Source organism: Lagopus leucura, unplaced genomic scaffold (assembly GCF_019238085.1).
Source record: "Lagopus leucura isolate 7727_CA_CO unplaced genomic scaffold, USGS_WTPT01 Super-Scaffold_100004, whole genome shotgun sequence".
NCBI classification, from domain to species: Eukaryota; Metazoa; Chordata; class Aves; order Galliformes; family Phasianidae; genus Lagopus; species Lagopus leucura.
The window spans coordinates 28,905,470-28,929,965 of NW_024962264.1; the positions used below are offsets into that span (position 1 = coordinate 28,905,470).

The window sequence follows — 24,496 nt, forward strand, 5'->3', positions numbered from 1 at the left end:
ATGCTCCGCTTGGGCCGTGTGCTGCTAGGCCGCCTGTACCCAGCCCGGCCCTGGGCGGCGCGGCGCGGAGCGGCGGCGTGGGGCGAGGAGGAGCGCTTCGTCTTCCTCGAGTACGAGCCGGAACCGCCGCCGCCCGCCGCTGCGGCGAGGAGCAGAGCGGCCGCGCGGAGCCGGGCGGCGGGCGCGGACGGCGCACCGGGGGGACGACGGGTGCGGAGGGCGGCCGACCCGTCGGTACCGCCGAGCGGCGTGGGCTGCTCGGGCTGCGGGGCCGAGCTGCAATGCCGCGACGCCGCAGCGCCGGGCTTCGTTCCGGCCGACAAGTACCGCGGCCTCTGCGCGGGGCCGGGCGGCGCGGCCGGGCTGCGGAACGCCGTGTGCCAGCGGTGCTGGGTGCTGGCGCACGGCGGCGAGGCAGTGCGTCTGGAGCTGCCGCCCGAGCGGCACCGCGCCGTGCTGAGCGCCGCGCTCCGCAGCCCCCCTCGGCACGGCCGCGGCCCGCTGCTCCTCTACCTGCTGGACGTGCTGGAGCTGCCCGACCCCGTGTTACCGCAGCTGCCCGCGCTGCTCAGCCCCGAGGTGCCCGCCGCGGGGCTGCTGGTGGTGGGCAACAAGGTGGACCTGCTGCCGGCTGATTCCCCCGGGCACCTGCGGCGGCTGCGGCAGAGAGTGACGGCTGCCTGCCTGCAGGCCGGCATCTCCCGAGCGCAGCTGGTGGATGTCCGACTGGTGAGCGCCAAGACGGGCTTCGGGATGGAGGGGCTGGTCAGCCGGCTGCAGCGCTCCTGGAAGTGCGCCGGCGACGTCTACCTGCTGGGGGCCACCAACTCGGGCAAGTCGACGCTCTTCAACACCCTGCTGCTCTCTGACTACTGCAAGTCGCGTGCCCCCGACGTGGTTGGCAGGGCCACTGTCTCAGCCTGGCCAGGTGAGGGGCACCACTGCCGTCCCTACCTATGTCACACTCGGGCCATCAGCTCTGCTGTGCCACCAGGCCAGTCACCGAAAGGGCCCGAGGCATCACCACTGAGCTCCAGTGCACAGTGGCTGCCGGCTGCACTGCTGTTGCTACCAGGCCGTAAGCCTTGCCAACCAGGGTGCTGCTAACCCAAACAACGATGTACCATGTTTAGAATCCTCCCCTTCCCTGTGTTGTCCTTGGAGGCCTTGCGGCACCAAGGCCTCAGAGCACTGAGGGATATAGACAGCAAACTACACGGGTTGGCATCTCCCTGTAAATCTTGTATCCAGAGAAGGGCAACGAAGCTGTGACAGTTCTGGAGCACAAGTCTTATGGGGAGCAGCTGAGGGAGCTGGAGTTGTGCAGTCTGCAGAAGAGGAGGCTCAGGGGAAGCCATTTGGCTCTATGCAACTGCCTGAAAGGAGGTTGAGGCAAGGTGGGAGTCAGCCTCGTCTAGGAAACAGGGATAGCACAAGAGGAAGCATCTTTAATTTGCACCAGAAGAGGCGCAGGTTGGATATTAGGAAACATCATTTCTCTGAGGAGGTAGTAGTGCACTAGAACAGGCTGCCCAGGGAGGTGGTGGAGTCCCAGGAGGTGTTGAAAAAGTGTGGAGATGTGATAGAGAAGGAAGTGGTTAGTAGATATGGTGAGGATGGGCTGAGGTTGGATTGGATGGAAGAGGTCTTTTTTAACTATAACTATTCTTTGATTCTATAACAAGAGGTGGACTCATGAGCTCCTTGTAGAGCAATCACAGCAAAACCAGGGACTTTGTTGAGGTGTCTTAGGTTGGTCTTAAGTGCCATAGATTGTGAAGCCCGCTGCTCTTACAGTAGCAATTTCGATGTTCAGTCCCGATCAAATAGAGTTGTCAGCATCATGTTGGTCAGTAAATCCCCTTGTTTGCTCATTGTAATACAATGTTCCAATATATACAGTAAAATATGATTTTTAATCATCTTTTTCACCCAAATGCTGCTGGTTTTATTCCAGTCCCTTATATTCATAGAAATGTGCCCTAGGGTCGCAAGACTTTGCTGCTCAGGTGTTAGACAGACCTTCCAAAAATGTACTGGGCAGTTGTGCAGAATCAGCTCAGATGACCCATGTGCCAGCATTAGCATGATTTTAATTAGCATGAGGCTGTTCCTTTGAGAAGCCTTTCAGCAAGAAAGCAGATACCTAGTGGGTGGTAGCACACTTCAGCCACTCCGGCTGGGAGGGAGACTTTAAGTGGAGCAGATGTTGACACTTAGTTCCAACTTTTTGTTACATAGTTCCACCTATTTTTTTATTTCTGTTCCTCAGAGTTTAAATATGACCCGTACCCAGAGGTCTGGATGTGTCATCTTTTTTTTTTTTTTTCTTCCAGGAACAACGCTGAACTTGTTGAAATTTCCAATTATTAACCCAACGTGTGACAGGATATTCAGAAGGCAGGAGAGGCTGAAAGAAGAGGCACTAAAAACAGAAGACCAGCTAAGCGATGAAGAAAAAAAGCACCTCAATCGCCTTAAAAAGCAAGGTTACTTAGTGGGTGAGTATTGTCTGAGTAAAAGGTGATGGAATGTCCTGGTTGAAATGCTGCATTACACAAGGACTGTTAACCCCCTAGTTTTCTGAAGAATGCATCTCATTTTGGCAAGCAATTTCTACCCACTCTGTAAGAACTCGCTTTCATTTAATTGTGAGAGGAACATGCTGTCTATATATGGTCCTTGCTAAAGTTTTGGGGCTTAAGGAGTTCTATAGATCCCTTATAGGAAGGATCTGTTAGCATCTTGGCTTTTGAACATGCGTGCAATGTTTTTATCACCTTTCTATCACAGCCATGCATCCCTAATAATCAAGGGAAGGGACAGGTGTCCAACTGGAGGAAATGCAAGTTAATAAATGAATGAACAGGAAACCTTTCACTTTAATCCAGGAAGAGTTGGAAGAACATTTAAACGCCGGGAGAGCTCTGTGGTTGATTTTGACCCTGACGTGCTGTCATACAGCATAGATGAAGATCCATGCCCTATCTCTAAGAAGCATGAGGAAAGAGAAGAGTTCACATACAACGAAGTGAAGGATGCTCGCTGGTGTTTTGATACTCCAGGGATTGTAAAGGAAAACTGTGTAGGTATTCTGTGGCACTGTGCTTCAAGAGGTCAGGGTCCACTGTGTTTTTGCTGTTTTATTTCTGAATGGTGCATACTGTGATCTCTGTTAAGGAACTGTATGTCAGCACACTTTATAATGCAGAGAAGTACAGGACTGTTAAAACAAGTTTATACCAGTATCACCCAGAGAAATCTGTACTTCTTTAGCTGTGCCACCCTACTGAAAAAGGTGGAGCTTAGGAAGATAACTGGTGTCAGAACTTACCTAGAAGATGTCTGCAAGATCATCTCTAACTCACTTTGTGCCACTTTGCTCTCTAATAGCTAGTGTCTGGTGTGAAGGTACCTTAGAGCTCTAACTGGAAACTGAGCACAGTCTTCCTTCTTCTGAAGTTGAATAATCATGGAAAACAGTGTGATCTGACTGTACAATTTATTTTTCAGGTTTTGAATCTCCTAACAGAGAAAGAAGTAAAGCTGGTTTTGCCAACACAAGCCATCATTCCACGGACCTTCATTCTCAAGCCAGGAATGGTCTTGTTTTTAGCAGCTTTAGGGCGCATAGACTACTTACAGGTAGGCAAAATAAGGAGTTTTGGTAGCAGCAGCTTCATCTTGGTATAGGACCAAACAATAAAAGATAGTCCAGGTAACTTCCACCTCCTTTTTTTTTTACTGCTTTCAAGATGATCATTCTGTTAATAAAGCACTGCGTAAAGTAAAAATGCCTTGGGATGGAGAGTGGTGATACTTGTTACCAGTGTGCAGCATTTTATATTGTAAAACCGTAAGTGCTTTTAAATGCTGATAAACACTTTCACCTTGAAGGGCTTTCCATGCAGAAGCTGCTCTGCACTGACAGAGGCAAGATGTCGGGAAAAGACAGGTTTTCAACATACAGCAAGGAAATGGAGCAAGAGAGAGCAGTTTGAGGTTGCTTTTCTGTTAGCATGAATGATGTGCACTTTGTTTTATTTCAGGGAGAAAAACCTGCCTGGTTTTCTGTTGTGGCTTCTAAGCTGTTGCCAGTCCACATTACTACCTTGAGCAGCGCAGATGTCATGTATGAGAAGCACGCTGGCCAAGAGTTCTTTAAGGTAAGAGAAGCAGGTGCTGTCATGAGCTTTTGGTAGACTGTCCCACCTGGTGATACATCCCTACCTTTTTATTATTTTGACTTTACTATTGCCACAGACTGGCATAGTACATCTAGACTGGGGACAGGGTAAGTTGTCCTTGTCCTGGCAGCAACTTTCCTGCACACATTGAGTGTACATATAAGTGACGTAACCCACAAGAAGGCAGCTGGCTTGAGCCAACAGCTGGTTCATGTAGCACACACTCCATCTTTGCTCACTCCTGAGCTGTGGGCTTCACTGGGCTGGGTTGCTCTGGATGTGATCCCAATTCTGCTCTTTGCAAATTGGAAGTAGCTCCTCTAAGGATATACAAACCAGCTCTTTGTTATTTGGATAACAAAAGTTTAATATCTCTGTGCATTGCTCTTCAGTGTAACGTAGGAGTACTGAAGCATCTCTAACTGCTAAATCTTTTATTGTTTTGACGTTAGGTTCCAATGGGTGGGAAAGAGCGAATGAAAGAGTTCCCCCCACTTGTCCCTCAGGACATTACACTGAAAGGAACTGGTACCAGTGAGGCAGTTGCAGATATCAAACTTTCCTCTACAGGTAATTTAACATTTCTTTGTGTGAGAACCCTTGTTCTGATATGAGCAACTCTTCCTACTGACTGTGTTCTTGTTTTTTTTACTTTGCTCTGCAGGCTGGGTGGCAGTGACAGCTTATGCAGGAGAGGAACTGTTGCTCCGAGCCTATACGCCCAGGGGCACCACAGTGGTGGTACGGGAGCCTCCCCTTTTACCATATATCAGTAACATCAGAGGGGCCCGGATCCCAGGTACTGCGGCCTACAGAACCAAAAAGCCTCCGTCTCTTGTAGAAAACCTGAGAACTGTGGGGAACAGATAGCACTCACCATCATCTGAGCAAGACAGGATTCAGAACCTTGATGCTTGTTGACACTCAGGAGAGCTTAGACTCATCTAAAAGGCAGACAGGCACAGTTTCAAGGGAGGTCTGGGCGAGATAAATCTGATTTAAGGCACCACAAGTCTAATGTAATTATTGAGCTGCAGCTAGTTCAAGCAAGCTGAATGGCTGGTACCTTGCTCTGTGAGGTGAAATGTTCTTTTCCCTGAGATCAGGCGCTGCCAGTGAGCAACCATCTTTCCCAGTTTACTCTTGAGATACAGCACGGAAGCTGAGCTGCCTGCCCTTGGCTGACTTTGCTGCTCAGAGAGTAGGTCTTTTCCTGCAGACATGCTCTCACAGGTCAGAAACCATCACCTGGTTCTTGGAGCCTTCATGTTGTTTCCAAAGCAGAAGGTAGAAGTGGGGAGAGGAGCAGGGAGTTCTCTGGTGTGGGTATTACATTCCCAGGAGCTTGCAGTTATTCAACATTATTGACCAAAAATTAGGTCCCCTCAGTATCTGAAGCATTGCCCTACATCTGGACACAGGAAAAAGAAATTAAAGAAAAGCAGGCCTGCTCAAGTGCCTGACAAAGAAACTTGCAGCTCACTGCTTTGGTTTGGTTTCTGTAGCTTGTGTAAAAGTTTCTGAAACTGAGGATGTACAGTAAAAAAAAAAACTTCTCAAGACTCCTTTGTCTTCTTCTGAAATCACCAGAAAAGCACTCGTGTGGGCTTGCATCTTGCAAACTACACAACAGCACTAGCAACATGGCCTGTATTAGAGGAAAACATACCATGCCACATCTGGCAGCCAAAGAGGAGTAAGACTACTGCAGTTCCAAGCTGCCAGGTCCAACCACAGGAGCAGCTCAAGTTTCCAGCTGGCATGTGCACACAGCAGACAGGTACACAGCTAGTCACACAGACTGCAAGCACAACAGTCAGGTGAACACAGACAACACAAGCAGTCTCATCCTGCTTTCCTCTTTGGTTGATCAGAATAGAGGTCTGGGGAAGAGAAAACACCCACCTTGCTACAGCCTGCCTTAAGGTACTTACAGAGAGCTGAGGTCTCTCCTCAGGCTTCTCTCTAGACCAAACAGCACCAGTTCCCCCAGCCACTCTGGTTTTCTGGTTCCTTCACTGTTTTTTTCCCCTCTCTCCTCCACCCACACTCAAGCAATTCAAGACCCTTCTCATAGTGTGGGTCCTAGAACTGAGCACAGTACACAGAAGTGCAGTCTCGCCAGAGCTAAGTACAGAGGGGAAAATCACCACCCCAGTTCTGCTGGCCACACCATTTCCATTAAGTGTTCTGAGAGAAGACAGCAGAAAACACTGCTTCAGCTAGCATCTCATTTTTTGTGAAGGATATACTCAGCAGTCCTGAAGAAGTGGACATAGAAATAGTCACGGCTCTACCAGTAAAACTGGGAATCAGGAAAAGGGTCTAGACATGGCCTGTTCAAACTAGCTTGATAAATAAAAGCAGGCGTCTCCTACAGCATTCCTGTAATGCTGTAACTGTGGAAAAGACAATATAAAATGCAAACAATACCAAATGCAGGAAGAGTAACTGGAATGCCTTCCTTTGTGACAGCATTAGTCCCCAGCCCAGGAGTCAGCCATGAAAAATTGCAGGCAAGACAATGTGCGCAGGGACCTGTATAGCAGGTCCCCTGATTTTTGGAAACACAGCCTTTTTCACAAAGATCAGTAGCCAATGCTGAAATTGTATTCAGGAGAAAGGGCTTCCTGCCTGAAACATGAGGATGTGCAGGGAAGAATGTGCCTCCCATGCTGTGTCCTTTTGTGTTCAGCAAGATATGCAAGTGGGGCAGCTGGGCCAGCAGGGCCAGCACAAGAACTGGAGTTACACAGGTGTTTTAAGTGCTTTTGCAAAGCCTACTCTGTATCTACTGACTCCTCAGGCCATAAGAGCAGACAACTAGCAACAGCCACAGCTAGGAACAACAATAACAAAAAAATGTGTGCTCCAGCCAGATGCAAAACCTCAGCACGTAGGAGGTTTTAATATGGAAGCAATTAGTGCTTAGATTAAAGCACAGAAATACCTTTTATGAGTTCTGAGCTTCTCCAAGTTGGTGTCTATTTCACACTTGCGCTGGACAGCCTGAGAGGCAAGACATTTTTTAACATCTATGGACAAGAGCTAATTTAATCTCAAACCACATTTGCTTTTGGCTCCTCTGTTGAGTCTGTGTGTAAAAATGAGGTGTAAAGACAGGACTGGGAGAGTTAAGCCTCCTGGGAAGGCCCAACCTTCATGGCTCAGTGTGCCCAGGCTGGGTGCAATTATGGATAGCTCTGTTAGAAAAGTGAGGAAAGCTGAAAAGTGCATATTCAGCAGAACAGCTCATTTGCTGGAGTACTGCAGGGAGCTCCCTGTCTTCCCCCAGCTGGAATGGGGGACTAGGGGATACCAAACCAGGCCAAGCAAAGGAGTATTGCATATTCCCACTGCCCTGCAAGCAGGGACATGATGCTGCAGCTGGGAGCCTGAGTTGATTTGCTTTGGCACGTGTCCCCCCCAAAAAGGAGGCTTTTTCTCTGCCCAGTAGCTATTCACTTTTCAGCACTGCTTATGTCAAGGACTCCTACCCTAGGAAAAGGGCTGCTGCTTTCTGTGGCAAAAGCAGAACAAATTCCATGCAGAGGTCACTTTTTACCCAGGTTACTTTTACCCATTGTTAGTGCTCCCAAAATGGCCTGTAATGCAAGAGTGGTGCACTGGGCCACAAGTTTCAAGCTTCTGCTTCTTACCCACTCAAGCATATGCTATGCTGAAAACTTGTGCTCCTGAAATCTATGTACCTCTAGGCTGTTCACCTTCTGATTTCCCATTTAAGGCTGCAGGTATCTGTGCCTGCACCTCTGGAGGTGGTCCTGGCTGCCTGGTCACCCACCCAGGGCATTGCCCACATCCCTGCCCATCGTCACCCTGAGATTGCTCACCACCTTTCCTCTTTTTGCCCCAGCTCTCCTTCAGCTCTTTGTGATGGAAACCCAATCACATACACAACTCATCTATCCCTTCACCTCCAACACAGCCCCTGCTGCAGGCAGCAGCCATTGGAGTGTACTGCCCTGAACTGTGCTAAAGGACACTAAAAAGGGTTCATGCGGCCCCTTCCACCAACCTGTGGGCAAGGGAATGGTTCAGCTGCCTGCCTTGAATCCAAAAGAGTCATAGCATTGTCTTGCTGCTGGCCTGCAAGGTACTACATAGCCATGCGCTTCTTCTTCTCTACTCAGTTCTGTAGAGAAACAAACAAAAGTAATTAGGCATAAAGTAGAACTCAGCATAAAGTAGCACATTTTCAACCTGATAGGTTTTACCCCATTTTCTGCCACAATACAAGAAGCTAGTTGAAGATGAGGATGCAGATTTAAGGGAAAATAGTTTCTCCCATTGGCAACCCAGTCACATAATTTCTATTACAGTTCACTTAATTTTGTCCCTTTCTGGAGAGTGAAAATACAAACTGGTGGTACAAAGGGCAGGGCCTCCTCCATTGAACCAGTCTGAAATAATTAACTCACGCAGCAAAAGCAAAGAAGCAGAGAAGTACTCAAACCTACCACCTCTATGCCATGGCCTCAGGGCATCTCATGGCAGCCCACAATTAGGACTGGGTACAATTCCTGCTTTACCATAAACTTCACTCACACTTATCTATAAGACTTTAAGCCAGAACATACCCCTTTAATTAAAAACATTTTTTGTAGCCATTAATAAGTAGCAGCGTGTAACCAATGAATATACGGATGTTGTAATCAAGAAATACACAGAAAAGTTAGGCTAAACAGGTTATCATGCTAAAGAAAAATGGAAAATACCCATATCCTGGGCTCACTGAGAAGACTCCAAGAGGAGCAATCTCCAAGAGACCCTTCCCCAGTGGTAGTCAGCTCTTAAATGGGGTCTAGGAGAGGTGGAACAAGGCTCCTCTCCTTCCAGTAGCACAGTCTTCACCTGTGCTCCTAGGACTGCCTCATTGCTCACCTCAGGTGGTCAATCAGAGGTTCAGCCCGTGATCAACAGTTCCCATACAGGCAGACAGAAGCGACGAGTTCCATAATAAAGTTTATTTAATCAGAACTATGCTTAGGAAAATACACTTGAAAGGGTTAATATAATGCAATTTAGTTTAATTTTATACTACTTTTTGAACAAAAGACTTAAAACATACTTTAAGTGAAAATAGGATGTATGATCTGGCTTGTTTTATATTAAAAACGTAGAAAAGGCCATCATGCACTACAGTAGAGAACATGAAAAAAAAAAAAAATTACCTTTGGTTTTATTCAGAGAATACAAGTATTGCACTGTAAAAGCATCAAACATGGTGCAACCAAATGTCATAAACACAACTCCATGCCAGCTTACAAAAGTTAACTAGGATAGTTTTAGAGGGAGGAAACATATGTACACATGAAACAATTCCATTAGCTATCTGGATTCTGTTAATATGCATGCCACGTATCTACACAACTGCCATTCAAGAAACCTCTTGAATTTGGTTAATACTTCTCAGCTATATTAAATCTGTTGAAATCAGTGACGCTACCACATCTTAACTGGCCTGGAAGATGTTAAACGTTCTTCTTTTGTCAATGAATGAAGGTCCAGCCTAGATCATCGAAACCCAGAAACAATGACTACAGAATCACAGAATCATCACAACTGGAAAAGACAACTAAAACCATCTAGTCCAGCCGTGATTACAATACAATGGATTACAACTGCCTAGCTATCCACTTCTGGATCTTTTCTCAAGGCAGTTACAGAGTGGATAGATCCATAGAGATGAAAACCTCAAACGCCATGTTGCTCAACCAAGGACTGGCAGTGTAGAGCTGTCGCTGTGCTAAAAACTCCTCAACCCACAATCTGAGGTTGAACACTCCTACCATTCTTAGGCTACTGTTGGCAAAACCGACACAAAATAATTTAAGAATATTGAGAAGAAGTCATTGTTTAGAGGGAGCTACATCGTAGTAAAACCATCATTGCCGGTGGCTTACCTAATCAGCATTCTCCAGTACAAATATTCAATATTAGCAATTTCTAACATCTTAGGTACATACGATGCAGTACATCTTCGCTGCTTTAACATAACATACTCCCAAATCTTGGACATAAGCCAGCAGAGAATTCCAACACTGTAACACACCAACTATATTTCAGGACGTTGCTGGTAAGGGTCTCAAAGAGACCTGTCTTCTTAATATTTCTCTAGTCTTATTTTCAGCTCCTAATCTTGAGATAGGAAACACTGCTTAACAGGAACACTGCTGTTTTCAAAGAGTTCTTGTTAGATCAAGCATTAAAACCTTGACCACTTCCCAGAAATCTGCAGTGCAGTACCTCAGAAAACCACACCCTTGTTTTTATCTCATCAAGAGACATTTTAAGTCAGTGTACACCACATTTTCCATTTAAAAACAGAATAATTATCAGGCCAGTCCACAAGTTTATCTGAACATAGCTGAAGTCCTTGAAGTCTCTCATAAGATGGCAAGGGCTCTTGGCAAGGATATAAGGGGAGCTACAATATCTCTGCACAGTACTGGAATTTCCAGCATCTGCTCATGTTACTCACAAACGTTGGCAACATTTACATATAAAAGAAACACCATTAAAAAAAAAAAAAGAAAAAAAGAAATACATCTAAGACTATTACAACAAGTTGTTTAGGAAAACAACTCAACTCAACTAAGTTTCTTTTCTTAACATTTAGCATAAATATAGTTGCAACTTGATCTTCAGTTGCCAATGATTGTCACAGCCAAGGTAAGGATTGAATGCTATCTAAGCAAACAAAAACTCACTATACAATTTATTTCTGCCATGAGGGATGCCCTCCCTCTCAAATCTTTGGCCTCCTATTTACCAATCTCTCCCAAAAGGAGAAGCAACGTAGTTTTGTTCTCTATTCATTCAAGGTTAGCTTGGGGGCTGAGGGAAGGGGAGAACATGACATGTGGACAGGGAGGAAAAAAAACAAGGTTTGCTCTAGAAATTTACATTCACAGAACGCACACCGTGAGTACCTAAAACACACTGACAAATACTGAACTAGCTCCCCAGCTCCACTCCGCAAACAACACCTGCCTCCAAAGTTACTTCTGCAGAGTTGATGAGAAGCCACCCCCAATTGCTGCACCTGACAAGAGACCTGAAGACTGTCTTTTGCAGCACAGATGGGACTTTTGCTTTTTCCCTGTTCACGTGGATTGTGTTCACATTTTGCCACTGGCAGGCACGCAATCTCTCTCACGTTTGTGTGTGCCAGAAGAAAATCTGTTTAGAATTAAAAACTCCCAGTACGATATTTCTTGCATATAGACCTGAGATCATAACCTGGTCACTTATGTGACCGATGATCTCTCTGTGAGGAAACAGGATGATTCTATTAAATGAAACCTGAATGAATAAGGAACAGGAATTCCTACAGCCTTTAATGCCAGGTTTGCTGCTTACCAGTTAGTCTGTCTTTGTTTTTCAGTGTGTGAGATGTAATTACAGTTCATCAAAATCTAACATCTATGGTAATTTTTTTTGTTGTTTTTTAAGCTTATGAAGCTTGACTGCTGTCCATCATAGAAATTAAAATAGAGAAAAAAAAAAAATCAAGCAACACCTGGACTTGTACAATTTTCAGACCATTTTCACTGACAGTGATTACTTTCCTGTCTGGTGATCCCAAACTATAAATTACAATTTATTACTCTGTATATGTACTAAAAATATCAGAAGTGGCATTTCTATGGAAAAAAAAAAAAAAAAAAACAACTATAAAATAGTGTTTTGGAACTGTGTTCATATCCTTTTGCTTAAGAACTATATAAAATTTTAAAGCTACTCAAAAATACACAGCCAAACAGCTCATAACTCTACGCACAACTAGCAAAACCCTCTGAAAAGAAGAAAAATCTGCAGTAAAGAGCATCACAGAAAACTGGCCCATGGTAAGCAACGAATCCGAATGGTTCAAAGTAACAAAAGCTTACACAAATGAAACCCAACATGCATATATAAAGTGTACATGTACTGCACAAGCGCTATTCCTAAAGGATTTATCTGCATAGGTATAAACAAAAACAATGTGCAACATTTTAAGCCTTTAAAGCAACAACAGCAAAAAAAGCAAAAACTTAAAAATAACAAACTTGCTCCCCCCACAACAGAGTCAATGACACATAACAGTTAATAAGATATTAATCAAGACAGAGGTTCTCCAAACAAAAGTTGGAAGAACTAACCCCAAATTTTGGCTCACTGTTCATACTAAGGGGATCTGAAATGTATGTTCACAATTATAATTACCTTAAACAGTTACGTTCATCGCTAGCCAACTTCGATTTGTCTTACAAAGTGCTCTTTTATGTGACAGAAGCTATCTTCCTGGTAGAAAAAGCATTGAGTAGTTTTTACCACTTTGAACATCAAGGTACGTTAAGAAGAACTAAAACAAAAGCAGAGGAGAGGGGAAAGAGGAGTTGGCTGCTAAAAGAAAAAGCAACTGCCAGTGGCTCTATAAACATCCAACTTGTGTATGGTAGCTACAAGCCTTGTTCCTAAAGCTCAACTTATAAAACAAATGCATCAGCTAACAAACTATAAACAGACAGAACTTACAGGACACAGCCTCATACACCCTACCTACTTCTTTAATGAAGAGATCCAATATTTAAAGAGGTCATTACACGAAAACTTGTCCAAAATATTTTCAGCTTAAAAAAAAAAAAAAAAAAAAAAATCCCAATGCAGACACTAAAGAAAACCATGCTTAAAAAAAAAGAATCTACAATATCTGTACATAAGCTGTATAAGATCTTACAAAAGATACACGTGCTCCCAGACCGCAGCTGTTTCTACTCCTGCCCTTTTGTCGCCTTCTCCAGATAATACACATTGACCAAGTGGCGATTGAGGTGCTTGCTGTATTCACCTTCCTTTTTAAATGAGCGGTCACAAAAAATGCATACATAGTTCTCCCTGACTGCTGTGCTACTGGCAGCTCCTTGTGAGGTCTTCGGACTGGTCTCCTCTTGTACAGAGCGAGCACCGTTTAACCCCGAATCATCGCTGCCTTCTGATATGTTGTCGCTTATGTCGCTGCCCTCATGGCTGTGGATGCCCTCATCCTCATCCATTTCCTGAGATTCGTTCACTGCCGCGTTATCCAGAGGTGATAAGGCCAGAGCTACTTCAGGGCTCTGCACATGCCCTTCTGGGGGCACAGGCGCTCCCACAGCATCTGCTGGTGGCTCTGTCTCTAGGATGCGTGTCTTAGTCAGGTCTATCGGGTCTGGGTTACTCACAGTTTCTGCCAAGCAGGTTTCCTCTGGCTCCTTCCTGGGCTCCAGATCTGGTAATACATCCGCGGGTCCGTCCAGACTTTGTTCAGAAGACACTGCATGAGAAGATTCTTCAGAGTCTTCCCCCGTGTCCATCTTTCTCTCCTCTTTTTCACAGATAGTGTCTTTGCTCTCCACTGCTGCAGCAGGCATTTCCTGATCCTTCTCCTCAGCCTCTGTGTCCGCAACCTGAGCTGACAGACACAGCTGTCTCGGTTCTTGTACGCAGCTTTCTTTGGCAATGATGTTCTCTCCCTTGCAAGTATGACCAACATTACTGTCTAATGGTGCTGGATCAGCAGGATCTTCCTCCTTCTCCTGGTCGCTGCTCGGACTGTCGAGTTTCACACATCTGTCTTCTTCTGGAAGTTGAGACTTGTCCGCCACCTCCTCTTCTTCCATCTTCTCCTCATCAAGTCTATTGCTTTTCTTACTGTGCTTACTTTTCAGAGCTTTCTTTTTTCTGCTTTTCTTAAGGCAAGAATGTTGCTTTTTAGGTTCCGCCTCTGGTACATCATCACTTTTCTGAGCTTCCTGGCAGTCTCTGGGCTTAGTTTCCACTTTCTTTTTCTTTTTTGTCATTACGATAGTATCATTCGCAGGCTCTTGCTTTGAGAAAGTTATTTCTGCCTCTGCCTTTCTTTTCACCTTCTTTGTTTTACACGGTTTCTCAGTATTTTTCTCAGTTTTAATATCTACCTCCTTGTTTTCTGAAGTCGATTTCCGACTTCTGGTCGTCACTTGGCGTGCGGGAGCATTGTTCATTGGCTTCTTTTCCTTTGCTAAGTTCTCTTTCTTCTCCACTTTCACAGTTTTCTCAGTTTTCTTTGTGGGCGAATCCCCTTTTGTTTGCTCCTTCTCCACTTTGTCACCGATGCTCTCAGAAAAGTCAGCTTCGCTCTTTTTAGTCCGTAGCTTCACCTTTGAAACATCCATGGTGATGTCTGAACAATCGGGATGCCTGGATTTGATGTGATACTGCAGGTTACACTTCTTAGATGCCGCGTAGTCACAAACAGGACAAAGAAACTGGCGCGGATTGACGTGAAGCTCAACGTGCTTTTTGAAATTGCTGCGATCCGCTGTTTTGTAGTCACAGTGCGGGCAAGTCAGAGGCTTCGGCCCATTGTGAACTTGCCTTGCATGACGAGTTACTTCATGCTGGTTTGAGGCCACGTAACTGCACTGATCACATTTGAATGGCTTCTCACCTAAAGAAGGAAGGGTGGAAGGGAATTGTGGTGATTATTAAGCACAGGGTTGGGAAGGAAATCACTTTGCACTAAGACAAGCACAGAAATATGAAATCAAAAAGAAAATTATATATATTTATATATCCATGCGCCTTTTAAATTAAATACAATCAACATAAGAAATCCACAAATCACAAACACATTCACAAGACACCAAAAACAATATGCAAAAAAAAAAAAGAGAGAGAAGGGGCAAGGACTGGGAGGAAGGGGATCCACAACCAAACAAGCAGTAACAAAGTCACAAGTTCTGGCTATGCATACATACCCGCAGAGATCTCTCTACAGTACTATTAGCAAATGGAATCCATACCCAACTGGTCCATTGAATGCATTGTAGAAAAACGGAAATGTAACATTTGATGAATAGAAGTTTCACACAAACGTTTCAAATAAGTCCAACTTTACACAAATTTAGCATACTTCACGTTTGCATTGAAAAGGAAGTAAGGGAAAATGAGCTAGCAAAAGACTAAGCATGTGAAAGATATGCCACTTCAATGATTTCTGCCTCTGTTCAGTTCAGTTCAGTGGAGTTCATCACTGTCTCATTTAGGTCACATTTATGGGTTGGCTGCAGGCCACCGTTGGCAAGAAATATGTAGGCAGTCTAAAGCCATCATGTTGTTACTACTGAAAGCTGCATTTTTTAAATGACTCCTGCATGCACAAGTGTTTCTGAAATGTGAGGTTTAGTGCACACTGGTGCAACAGAATCCATTTACACTCCAAAGCAAAGAGGAAAAACATTTTCGGCACAATAACCCAGGTTGAAAAATACTTTGAGAACTTTTTTGCCTATACAAATTCAGCTGAGGGGTGCTACTTAGATCTAAACTAGCATTTAAAAATTTACCTCCAAAACTAATGCATGCCACTTCCTAGGCATATTGAAAAGTCATTCCAGATCCTTTTCTCCATAGTTGTGCTGCCTCTCTGGCAAGAGGGTGGGTGATGCTTGCTTAGGAGTCTAGAAAATTTCATTTCTGCCTGCAGCATCTCTTTATTATTTAATGAAGGATTATTTTAACTTCAGCTGTTAATAAAACACCAGTGCATAGCAGATCACTAAAGAGGTTAAGATCGGAGGCAGCCTGAGCTGTAGGTCTGGTCTGGTCACGTTCACTATCTTGAGGAATATGGGCTTGCCAAAGAGAGGAGTCAGGACCCTGAACTTCAGGAGAGCAAACTTCAGGCTGTTTAAGGAATTGTTAGATTAGATCCCCTGATCTCCTAGGAAACTGTCCTTAGGGACAGACAAATTGAACAGAGCTGGCAGCATTTTAAGAACATCCTTCTCAGAGGATCAGAGCTCTCCATCCACCAGCTTAAGAGATCAAGCAGAGGAGGCAGGAAACCAGCACAGCTGAGCAAGAACCTACTGGTCAGGCTGAGGGATGAGAAGGAAAAGGGCAGTGGAAGCTGGGATGGATGCCCTAGGAAGAATACCGAAATACCATTTAGGCAAATAGAAGTGGGATCACAAAAGCAGGAAAGCCAAGGCACAGATGGAACAGAACTTGTTGAAGGATGTGAAAAGTAACAAGAATGGTTTCTTTTGATACATTGGGCAGAAGAGACAGGCAAAGGAGAGTGTACTCCCTCTGATAAATGACAAGGGAGAACTGGCTTCAGCAGACATAGAGAAGACTGAGGTACTCAACAAGATTTTTGCCTCAGTCTTCACTGGCAGTCAGGCTTCCTACACCTCTCACTCCCCTGAACCTCTACATGGAGGTAAGAGGAAGCAAAATCTCTGCAAATGTAAAAGCAGACCAAGTCTGAGACCACTTCATGAGGCTGAATCTGTACAAGTCCATGGGGCCAGATGACGTACATCCCAGGGTTCTCAAGGAACTGGCTGATATGGTTGCCAAACCACTTTCCGTCATATATAAACAGACACAGCTGTCAGGCAAAGTCCCCAGTGATTGGAAAAAAGAAAAACAACACTCCCATTTCTAAGGGAGAAAGGAAGACTAGAGTAACTACAAGCCAGTGAGCCATCTTTGTGCATGGGAAGATCATTCAGATCCTCCTGAAAGAGACATTAAGGCACGTGAGACATAAGCAGGTGATCCAAGACAGCCAACACAGGGGCAGATTGTGCGTAACCAATCTGCCGAATTTTTGGGATGGTCTGAAAGAGTCTGTGGACAAAAGAAGGCCAATTGATATAGTCTACCTGGACTTGCGCAAGTCCTTTGACATGGTCCTGCGCCGCATTGCTATCTCTAAATTTGAGAGATATGGATTTAAAGACTGGACTATTAGGTGGATAATAATTGGTTGGATGGTCACAGTCAGAGGGTTGTGGTAAATGGCTCTATGTCCAGATGGAGGTTGGACATGACTAGTGTCCCCTAGGGATAGGTCCATCCAGAGAGACAAGTACAGACTTGAAAAGTGGGCCTACAAGAACTAATGAGGCCAAGTACTTGGGTCAGGGAAATCCCACATACGCGTACAGACTGGGAGAAGAATTTATCTGAGAAGAGTCCTGCCCAAAAATATTTGGGGGTACTGATGAATGAACATAAGCTAGCACTTGCAGCCCAGAAAACCAACTGTATCCTGAGCTGCATCAAGAGGGGTGGCCAGCAGGATGAGGGAGCGGATTGTCCTCCTCTGTTCTCATGAGGCCTCACCTGCACTCCTGCATCCAGGCCTGGGGCCCCCAGCACAAGAAATTTGTGGGGCTATTGGAGCAGGCTCAGAGGAGGGCCACAGAGATGCTCAGAGGGCTGGAGCACCTCTCCTAAGAAAGGCTGAGGGAGCTGAGCTTGTTCAATCTGGAGAGAAGAATGCTGCAGAAACTTAATTGCAGCCTTCCAGTACTCAAAGGGAGCTCATAAGCAAGAGAACTGACTTTTTACACAGTCTGACAGTGACATTTCAACTAAAAGAGGGGAAATTTAGGTCTGATGTTAGGAAAAAATTCTTTACTCTGAGAGCAGCAAGGCCCTGGCACATGCTGCCCAGGGAAGCTGTGGACACCCCATTCCTGGAGGCATTCGACGTCAAGTTGCATGGGGCCCTGGGCAGCCTAATCTAGTGGAGGGCAGCCCTGTACATGGCAGGGGGTTGGAACTACATGATGCTTAATGTCCCTAACAACCTAAGCCATTCTATGATTATATGACAGCAAGAGTTCCATGTGCAATCGCACTTCTGTCAGCATAGTTCACGCCCTCCTTCCCAGACCTTGAAGTCAATGACCACGGGCAAATCCTACAGTTCACCTCCTTCCAATTTGCACAGATTTGGTCTTTGCACAGACAAGAGAAGAAAAAGATAATGAAAAAACAGTTTCCAGGCACAGTGTTGACCAAACCATTTACAGATTCATATTTAGCACAGATGTGCAGTCAAAAATGTTTTTTGTTTCTGAAAGCAGAATGCTTCAATTGAAAAAGTCTCAAACTAAAATACTGGCAGGTTCTTTTAAAGCTGCCTATTTTTAATGGGTCCAAACCATCATCACAAAACAATTAAAACTGCCTTCTTGTCTCAGCTATTGAAATTGAAATGACTGTTCAGGATGCTTTCTGTTACTGTTTCATAGGATTAGAACTTTACCTAGGTCTGATCAATTCATATATTAGCAAACCAAGAGCGTGAGCTGAGATGCATGTAAGCTCTCCTTAGGGAGCTTAAGGGGTCACAAAGCACAGCTGTGCTTGTGTCTAGCATGATTATGGGAGTAAAAGCTCCTAAGAATGCCATTATTTAATTTAAAAATAAGACTAACAGGAGATAACATGCACAGAGCAATGGAAAGAAGGGAGTTCTTGACATCACCGCTTTATGATCAATTATGAAGTATAGAGGCTAGTGAAAATTGCTAATTTGGCTTTTAGTACCACAAGACCAAATCACTCTAAGTTTGCTTATTCCTTCTCAGCATGTCCTTGCCAGAATCAGGCACTACTTTGTATCCTTCTGTAACACTAAGCAAAATATGAGGATTTCCTCTGATGGTCATTTATCATCCTGCAGGATGAAATGAAACCACAGACATCACAAGGGGAGATTCTCGGAGGTTCATACCTTTTTCAGCTTACTTGATTTGAACTGATCTATGACAGCAGACAGAAAACAAGAACCTGCTCATACATTATCACAGTGTTGGATTTACTGCAAAACTACTACAGCAGTCCTACAAATCTCAGGATACACCCTGGATAGCGAAGAAAAAGACATATTCCCCTGTCACCACTTTTATTAATGGCATATATCTTTAGCAGGTAGGAACAACCTTAGCTGTTAAAAAAGAGAAAGGCAGCTAAAGCTCAGGTCACGCTGGATGAGATGACAACTTCATGTCACACAGAACCACCCCCTTTTCTGAGTCATGCTGCTGCTGCTTACCAACCTGAGTGGGTGCGCATGTGCCTGGTTAAATGTGTCTTCTGAGAGCTGGAATAGGGACACATAGCACACTGATAGGGTCGCTCTCCTGCAAAAACAAAATAAAACACCAAATTAATTACTGAAACACACATGACTCCCATCTTTGGTTCCTGAGCCTTACCCGCCAGGCCGTCACAGAACCCCAAGCTGTATCTGAAAACACAGTCTCTCTCAAAACGGCCATGGTGAGAAGCATATGTCTCAGGTGAACCAGTATGTATCACACTCAGGGTAGTGAAGGGACAGAATATGAAAGGCACAACCCCACATCCACCTGAAGTCAAACGGCTCTCTGGCAAAAAGAGATTGGAACTGCTACCCTTACAGAAATCCTAAGCTACTAGAGCTCATTTTTCTACATTCTTTCTGCCAGCACTCTGATGACCCAAGAAGCCAGGTTTTTGCTTCCCCTCACCTCCATGTTTAAGCCTGTGATGTGGAAAACTGCAACGCCTGGCTCAGTGAAACTGTGCTACCAGCAATAGCTTAAGAATAGCAGCAACATTTTGAAGACTTTCAAACCTGCAGTTCCTTCACCTGCAGTTACTGTTTCTGGAGAACTAATGGAAATTAGCCTGCCTCAAATTTTGTCTTCACAAGAGACAGTCCGTGTAAGTATCAGTAATTTCTTTTCAAGCAGAGGCAAGCCCAAAGTAAAGGCGGTCAATTTTAGAATCTGGTAGGAAGATGCAAATAAAAGCACCAGGTTTTGGTTTGTTTGGTCTTTGGTCGGTTTTTGCCTCAAACTTCTAATGCATCTGAGAGATAGAGAATGCCCCATCACTGCAAGCTGGAACAACACGTTTTAGTTTGGAGCAGGGATAGGAGTGAAGTTTGGAAGGGAAAAGCAAATCCTCACTTGCTATTTATTCCAGACACACCAGAACCATATCACTGCGTTTTCCTACACTAGACTAAGCACACAACCAATGTGCTCTTCAACGAGACTCAGGTGTCAGCAAACATCCCATATAAAGACTGTGGACAGTTCTACCTGCAGCGGCAGAGACCTCCAGCCGCCTGGAGGAGAGACCTTTGTAATGCATGCAAATCTCCTGCATTTCTTCCTGCCATCACATCGTTCAGATTAGCACTCTTGATTAAATCAGTGCTTAAATGTCAAATCACCCTAACAACCAGAGCTTGCCCCCCCCTTTCCAGTTAAGATTAAGTCATGTCCCAGGGAGGGGTAGGGCTTTGTCATAAAGGAACGGCTGTTTTTTTCAGTGACTACAAATTGTGGCCAAAGGTCCTGGAATACACAGTCGAGTGCTATTCCCAGTACCTCACATTTCACATCTTTCAACTTATCTGTAACTTCAACAACGTGGCAAAGACGTTGTATTTTCTATAAAGCACATGAGCAAAACATACTAGACGAAGGTGATGAACATAACATAAGATGCATGCTATCACCGCTTGAAAATTAAACACGTTGTGTAAGGGCTGTTTTATAGTGCTATTTGCCAAAGGATTGACTGTCATTTTGCAAGCTCGTTGCAAACAAGCTACCAAAAAAGCCTCTCCAGAAGACACTCACAGAAAAAGCTTTGGTATTTGTGGGAGTCCTCAGTAAGTCAATTCAGCTCATTGACCCCCAGAAAACAAACTTGGGAAACAAGAAAGGAGCATTTTATTGCCATTTTAGTGAGTAGCATCAACGAGTCCAAGACAGAGGGGAGAAAAAACACTTTCCTGCAGCACCAGAGCATAGCCGGTGTTTCAGACAACCGACCCAAATGCAATAGAAGACATTTATCTGCAAAGAGGCTTCTTCCCACACAGAGTAAGTCAGGTGCAACAATCAGGAACATCAAGCTAAGAACAACTCCAGCTTCCTTATCTCCACAACCTCAATTCACCGTCTGGCTCCTTTCCAATGGATATTTTTATTACGTTTTCTCCTTTAAAACTGTTACCCAAAGACACTCGTATTTATTCAGACAGTTTTCATTACAGTCAGTGCTGTTATGTTAACAGTCTGCAAAGCAATCAATTACACAGTAGTGCCAGCAGAAGTGCTGAGCCTGGTGGATCAGCATACTTGCCAGTAGCTCATTCTTTCTTCTTTAGCTTTCTCTTTGGCTTTAAACACTTGGGGACAAAATCTACGTTACTGGAAACAAGACACGTTCCCAAATGAATCCACATATTTGAGAGCTTTTTAATCAAGCAAGAATCAGCTTGAAGATCCCTATTTGCCAGGCTAAGACGACCCAGCAGAGAAAGCAAGCACCAGAGCGAACCAAAAAGTGCTGAAATCATCATTCATCTCAGCTTAGTTGGAACAATGAGAAGACATGACAAACCAAAGAACCAAAAACCTAATTTAAAGGAGAAAAGAGGAACTGGATAACAGTTTAACTTGCTTTTTTTGTTGTTGTTGTTTTTGTTTTTAAATATCATTAAATACTACACCAGTCTTGAGTGTCCTCATCAGCTCAGAGCTTAGCAACTGCCAATGCAAAGAGCTCTGCCCTCTGTCAAGGCTGTGATGCTGGGAAGCGAGTCCTACAGTGAATGATTGTCTCAGGTTGCCTCTCTCACAGCTTGTGGAGAGTTTGAACAGTGTTTTCCCAAACTTGCTCCAGTGAGTTTCTGCAAATCTCTCTGAGGTCAGAGTTGGGCACTCAACATCAGACTAACAGGAGAATAGGAAGCCAAGACAGATGTAAGGCACCACAGCGTGGACTCATGCTTGGCCATGAATTCCTGGGGAGGGTTTAGCTTTCTCCTGCTCTTTGGTAATTTCTGCCTGCTTTCTTTCTCACCACCTCCCACAGTACATACAACGAAAACTGGAGAACAACCAGAGAACAACCGTTTGCCCAACATCTCTTACAAGAAACTGCAAATAAGTTGAGTCAAGAGCGATTTTAAACAATGCTATCCTCTGAACAACACCACATGGCTACTGTTAAGGAGTATTAACACACTGAAAACCAGAGCATACCCTCCAGATCCCATCAGAGCAGACACCAGAACATGGCACTTCCAACCTGTGTCAGCAGAGTGGACTTCAGCAGTGGGAAGCAACCTCCAAAGAGAAGTCTTTCCTTCCAAGAAGGAATCTCAGCATGGTATTTCCCAACTAGCTGCAGCTCACAGAGATGCACTGCAACCCAATGTTCTGTTGGCACATGGGCCCATCTGGTATAAATCAGAGCAGAAAGGAGCCCCACACTTCCCTTCAAGACTGCAAACTGGTGGATGGGAGAAGAGGGCAGGAAATCGGGACGGAATCTCTCCCAGGGGCTTCCTATAGACCAACAAACGCAGTATGGGCTCCTGCTGTGAAGTGGCTACATCAGGATTCCACATTGCATACCCTGACAACCATCACATGCCCACTTTTGTCGTGCTCTCTTAAAAAAAAAAAAAAAAGTTTCAAGTCCCTAAACAAGATGTTCTTCATCTCCTCCCAGGCCCCTGAAATGAGAGATTTTCTCTGTCCTCTAGAGCTTGCAGACTGGAGCTCAAAGCAAACTCATGATACAACCCGACAGCACTACATACAACAGCAATGGGCCTTATCAGGGCGGAACAAACTCTGCAAACAGAAGAATCGTCTTTCGCTTCATTCATTCGGTTTCCCTCTACTGTTGCCATACTTAAATGAAAAGAAACTAAAGACTTACCCGTATGAGTTCTAATATGCTGAATATAGTTGTTTTTCCTGTCTGAAAAATAGGAGCACTGCGAGCAGGTGTATACTTTCCTGGGAAAATGGTTTCTCAGGTGTTTCTTCCAGTGATACTCACTGACGGTGGTGTAAGTGCATATGGTACACTTGTACACTCTCTCGTTTTCTCCCGCTTTGTTGTGGTGCTTCAGGTGAGCCAGGTAGTGATCATATCTGTTAGTGTTGTAGCCGCAGCGATCGCAGCGGATCGGACCCTTGGAGAAGTCCACTTCTTCCGTGCTGTAGGAATCAGACTCCTTGATCTGCACTTGTTTCTCTGCATTTTCTTCCACGAAAAACTTCTTAGCACTGTGAACTCTGATGTGGTGCACAAATTCCTCTTCAGACTCGGCCTCGTAATGGCAAGGCTTGCAACGGAATGGTTTGTTCTTGAGGCTCTTACACTTGTCCTCAGAGCTTTCTGGAGTGCCTGGAGCTTCCAATGGGACATCTTTGTCCGTGCTGGGAGTCTCTGGACAAGCGTCCGGGCCTTGGGTTTCCACGTCGGGTGCTTCCAGAGAGCTCAATTCCACATTTTCCGAGGCGCCACGGTCGCTCTCTGCAGCACGGCTATCCTCCACGCCCTCCGCGTCGCTGTCTGAGAAGTTGCCGTCACCCACCGTGGTCAGCTCGGCCATCTGCCTCTCCTCTCCCACCAGATAATCGCAGCAGTTGCCATTCACCTCTCCCGTCAGGGCCACGTTGGCCAACATGATCAGCTGCGGGGCCGCCAGCTCGGCTTTGGAAAGGTCGTGCAAGTCATACATGTCGTTGGACAACGCCATGCCGATGTTAGCGCCGCCGGGAAAGAGCCCGTTCCCACCGGACTGTCCCAGCACTTGAGTCGCCATAGCAGCGGTTCTGCCGAGAGGGGAAAAAAAGCACACCTGTAAGCAGTCTCGCACCGGGAAGGCCTCCTCTTGGCAACACCGCCCGCGGAGGAAGCGCGGCCCGAGCGCGGCTCCGGGCCGAGCCCCGCCATGGCGGCCGGGGGAGCCGCGGCCTCCACCGAAACGCCGCCGGCCCCGCGCGGCCCGACCCGGCCCGCATCCGCCCCGGGAGGCGGCCGGGGGAGCCGGGCCGTGCCCCCGCAGCCCTCCCTCCTCCCCTCCCTCCCTCGCAGCCAGGCATGCGGCCATTTTCTGCCTGCCCACACAAAGCGGCCCTCCCCGCCGCCGCCGCGGGGCCCGTCCGGGCACGGCCGCCCCGAGGAGTCCGGGACGGAGGAGACGGCCCCGCTTCCCGCTCCACGGCGCGGGGGCGGCTGAGCGTCTCCGGCAAGGTCACGGCGGCCGCTCCCGCCCGTCGCCGGGCGGACGGAGGACGAGCGCCGCCCGGGGCCCTCCGTTCGGGCCCGCGGTGGCACGGCCGAAACGTCTTCCGGCGGCGGAGCGCGGGCAACGGCCCCGCCGCAAGCGCGGCGCGGACGGCCGACGCGGCCCCTTAGCCGTGGTGCTGATCCCCCCGCGGCCCGGCCGGGCCCGGCCCCCCCCCCCCGCCGCGCGGCCGCCGATCAGCCCTGGACAGCGCCCGTCGCCCAGCCCGGCTCCCTCCCGCCTCCTCCGCCTCCTCCCCCGAGCCCAGGCCCGAGTCCCGCCGCACTCACCGGCGGCTCGAGGCCGGCCGGCCGCGGGGCTGCTGCGGGACGCGGAGCGGGGAGGCGGCGCTGCGGGCGGGAGGCGCCGCGCATTCCAGCAC

The 24,496-nt window shown here is 46.3% G+C and overlaps 2 protein-coding genes across 6 annotated transcripts; one reads left to right on the forward strand and one right to left on the reverse strand.

The window, feature by feature from the left end:
• NOA1 (nitric oxide associated 1) lies at positions 1-5,743 on the forward strand. Its single transcript, XM_042870697.1, has 7 exons — positions 1-928; positions 2,337-2,501; positions 2,892-3,085; positions 3,514-3,645; positions 4,050-4,166; positions 4,640-4,757; positions 4,852-5,743. The coding sequence occupies exons 1-7, from the start codon at positions 1-3 to the stop codon at positions 5,055-5,057; spliced, it is 1,860 nt and encodes a 619-aa protein (XP_042726631.1). The 3' UTR covers positions 5,058-5,743.
• REST (RE1 silencing transcription factor) lies at positions 1,526-24,450 on the reverse strand. Of its 5 annotated transcripts, XR_006178803.1 has the most exons (6): positions 24,405-24,450; positions 22,755-23,659; positions 19,079-19,162; positions 12,417-14,661; positions 8,224-8,340; positions 1,528-7,196 (listed from the first exon to the last, which is right to left on the reverse strand). XR_006178803.1 is itself a non-coding variant. In XM_042870695.1 (5 exons), exons 2-5 carry the CDS (start codon positions 23,647-23,649, stop codon positions 8,335-8,337), a joined length of 2,232 nt encoding a protein of 743 aa, XP_042726629.1. In that variant the 5' UTR covers positions 23,650-23,659; positions 24,405-24,450; the 3' UTR covers positions 1,526-8,334. The 5 variants fall into 5 exon arrangements, 3 of the variants coding, with proteins under 3 accessions (XP_042726629.1, XP_042726628.1, XP_042726627.1); XM_042870695.1 differs by having other exon boundaries at positions 1,526-8,340; positions 13,415-14,661; XR_006178802.1 differs by having other exon boundaries at positions 1,528-8,340.
• Positions 24,451-24,496: the final 46 nt, after the last annotated feature.

Bases quoted from the DNA above. Each gene is read 5' to 3' on its own strand.
- NOA1 (XM_042870697.1), top strand. From the start codon at position 1: ATGCTCCGCTTGGGCCGTGTGCTGCTAGGCCGCCTGTACCCAGCCCGG. The intron at 3,646-4,049 runs GTAGGCAAAATA...GTTTTATTTCAG, and splicing joins GGCGCATAGACTACTTACAG to GGAGAAAAACCTGCCTGGTT. The intron at 4,167-4,639 runs GTAAGAGAAGCA...TTTTGACGTTAG, and splicing joins CTGGCCAAGAGTTCTTTAAG to GTTCCAATGGGTGGGAAAGA.
- REST (XM_042870693.1), bottom strand. From the start codon at position 23,649: ATGGCGACTCAAGTGCTGGGACAGTCCGGTGGGAACGGGCTCTTTCCC. The intron at 19,163-22,754 runs GTAAGTCTTTAG...TTGTTTTTGCAG, and splicing joins GCATATTAGAACTCATACGG to GAGAGCGACCCTATCAGTGT. The intron at 14,662-19,078 runs GTTGGTAAGCAG...TTCCTTCTTTAG, and splicing joins GCACATGCGCACCCACTCAG to GTGAGAAGCCATTCAAATGT.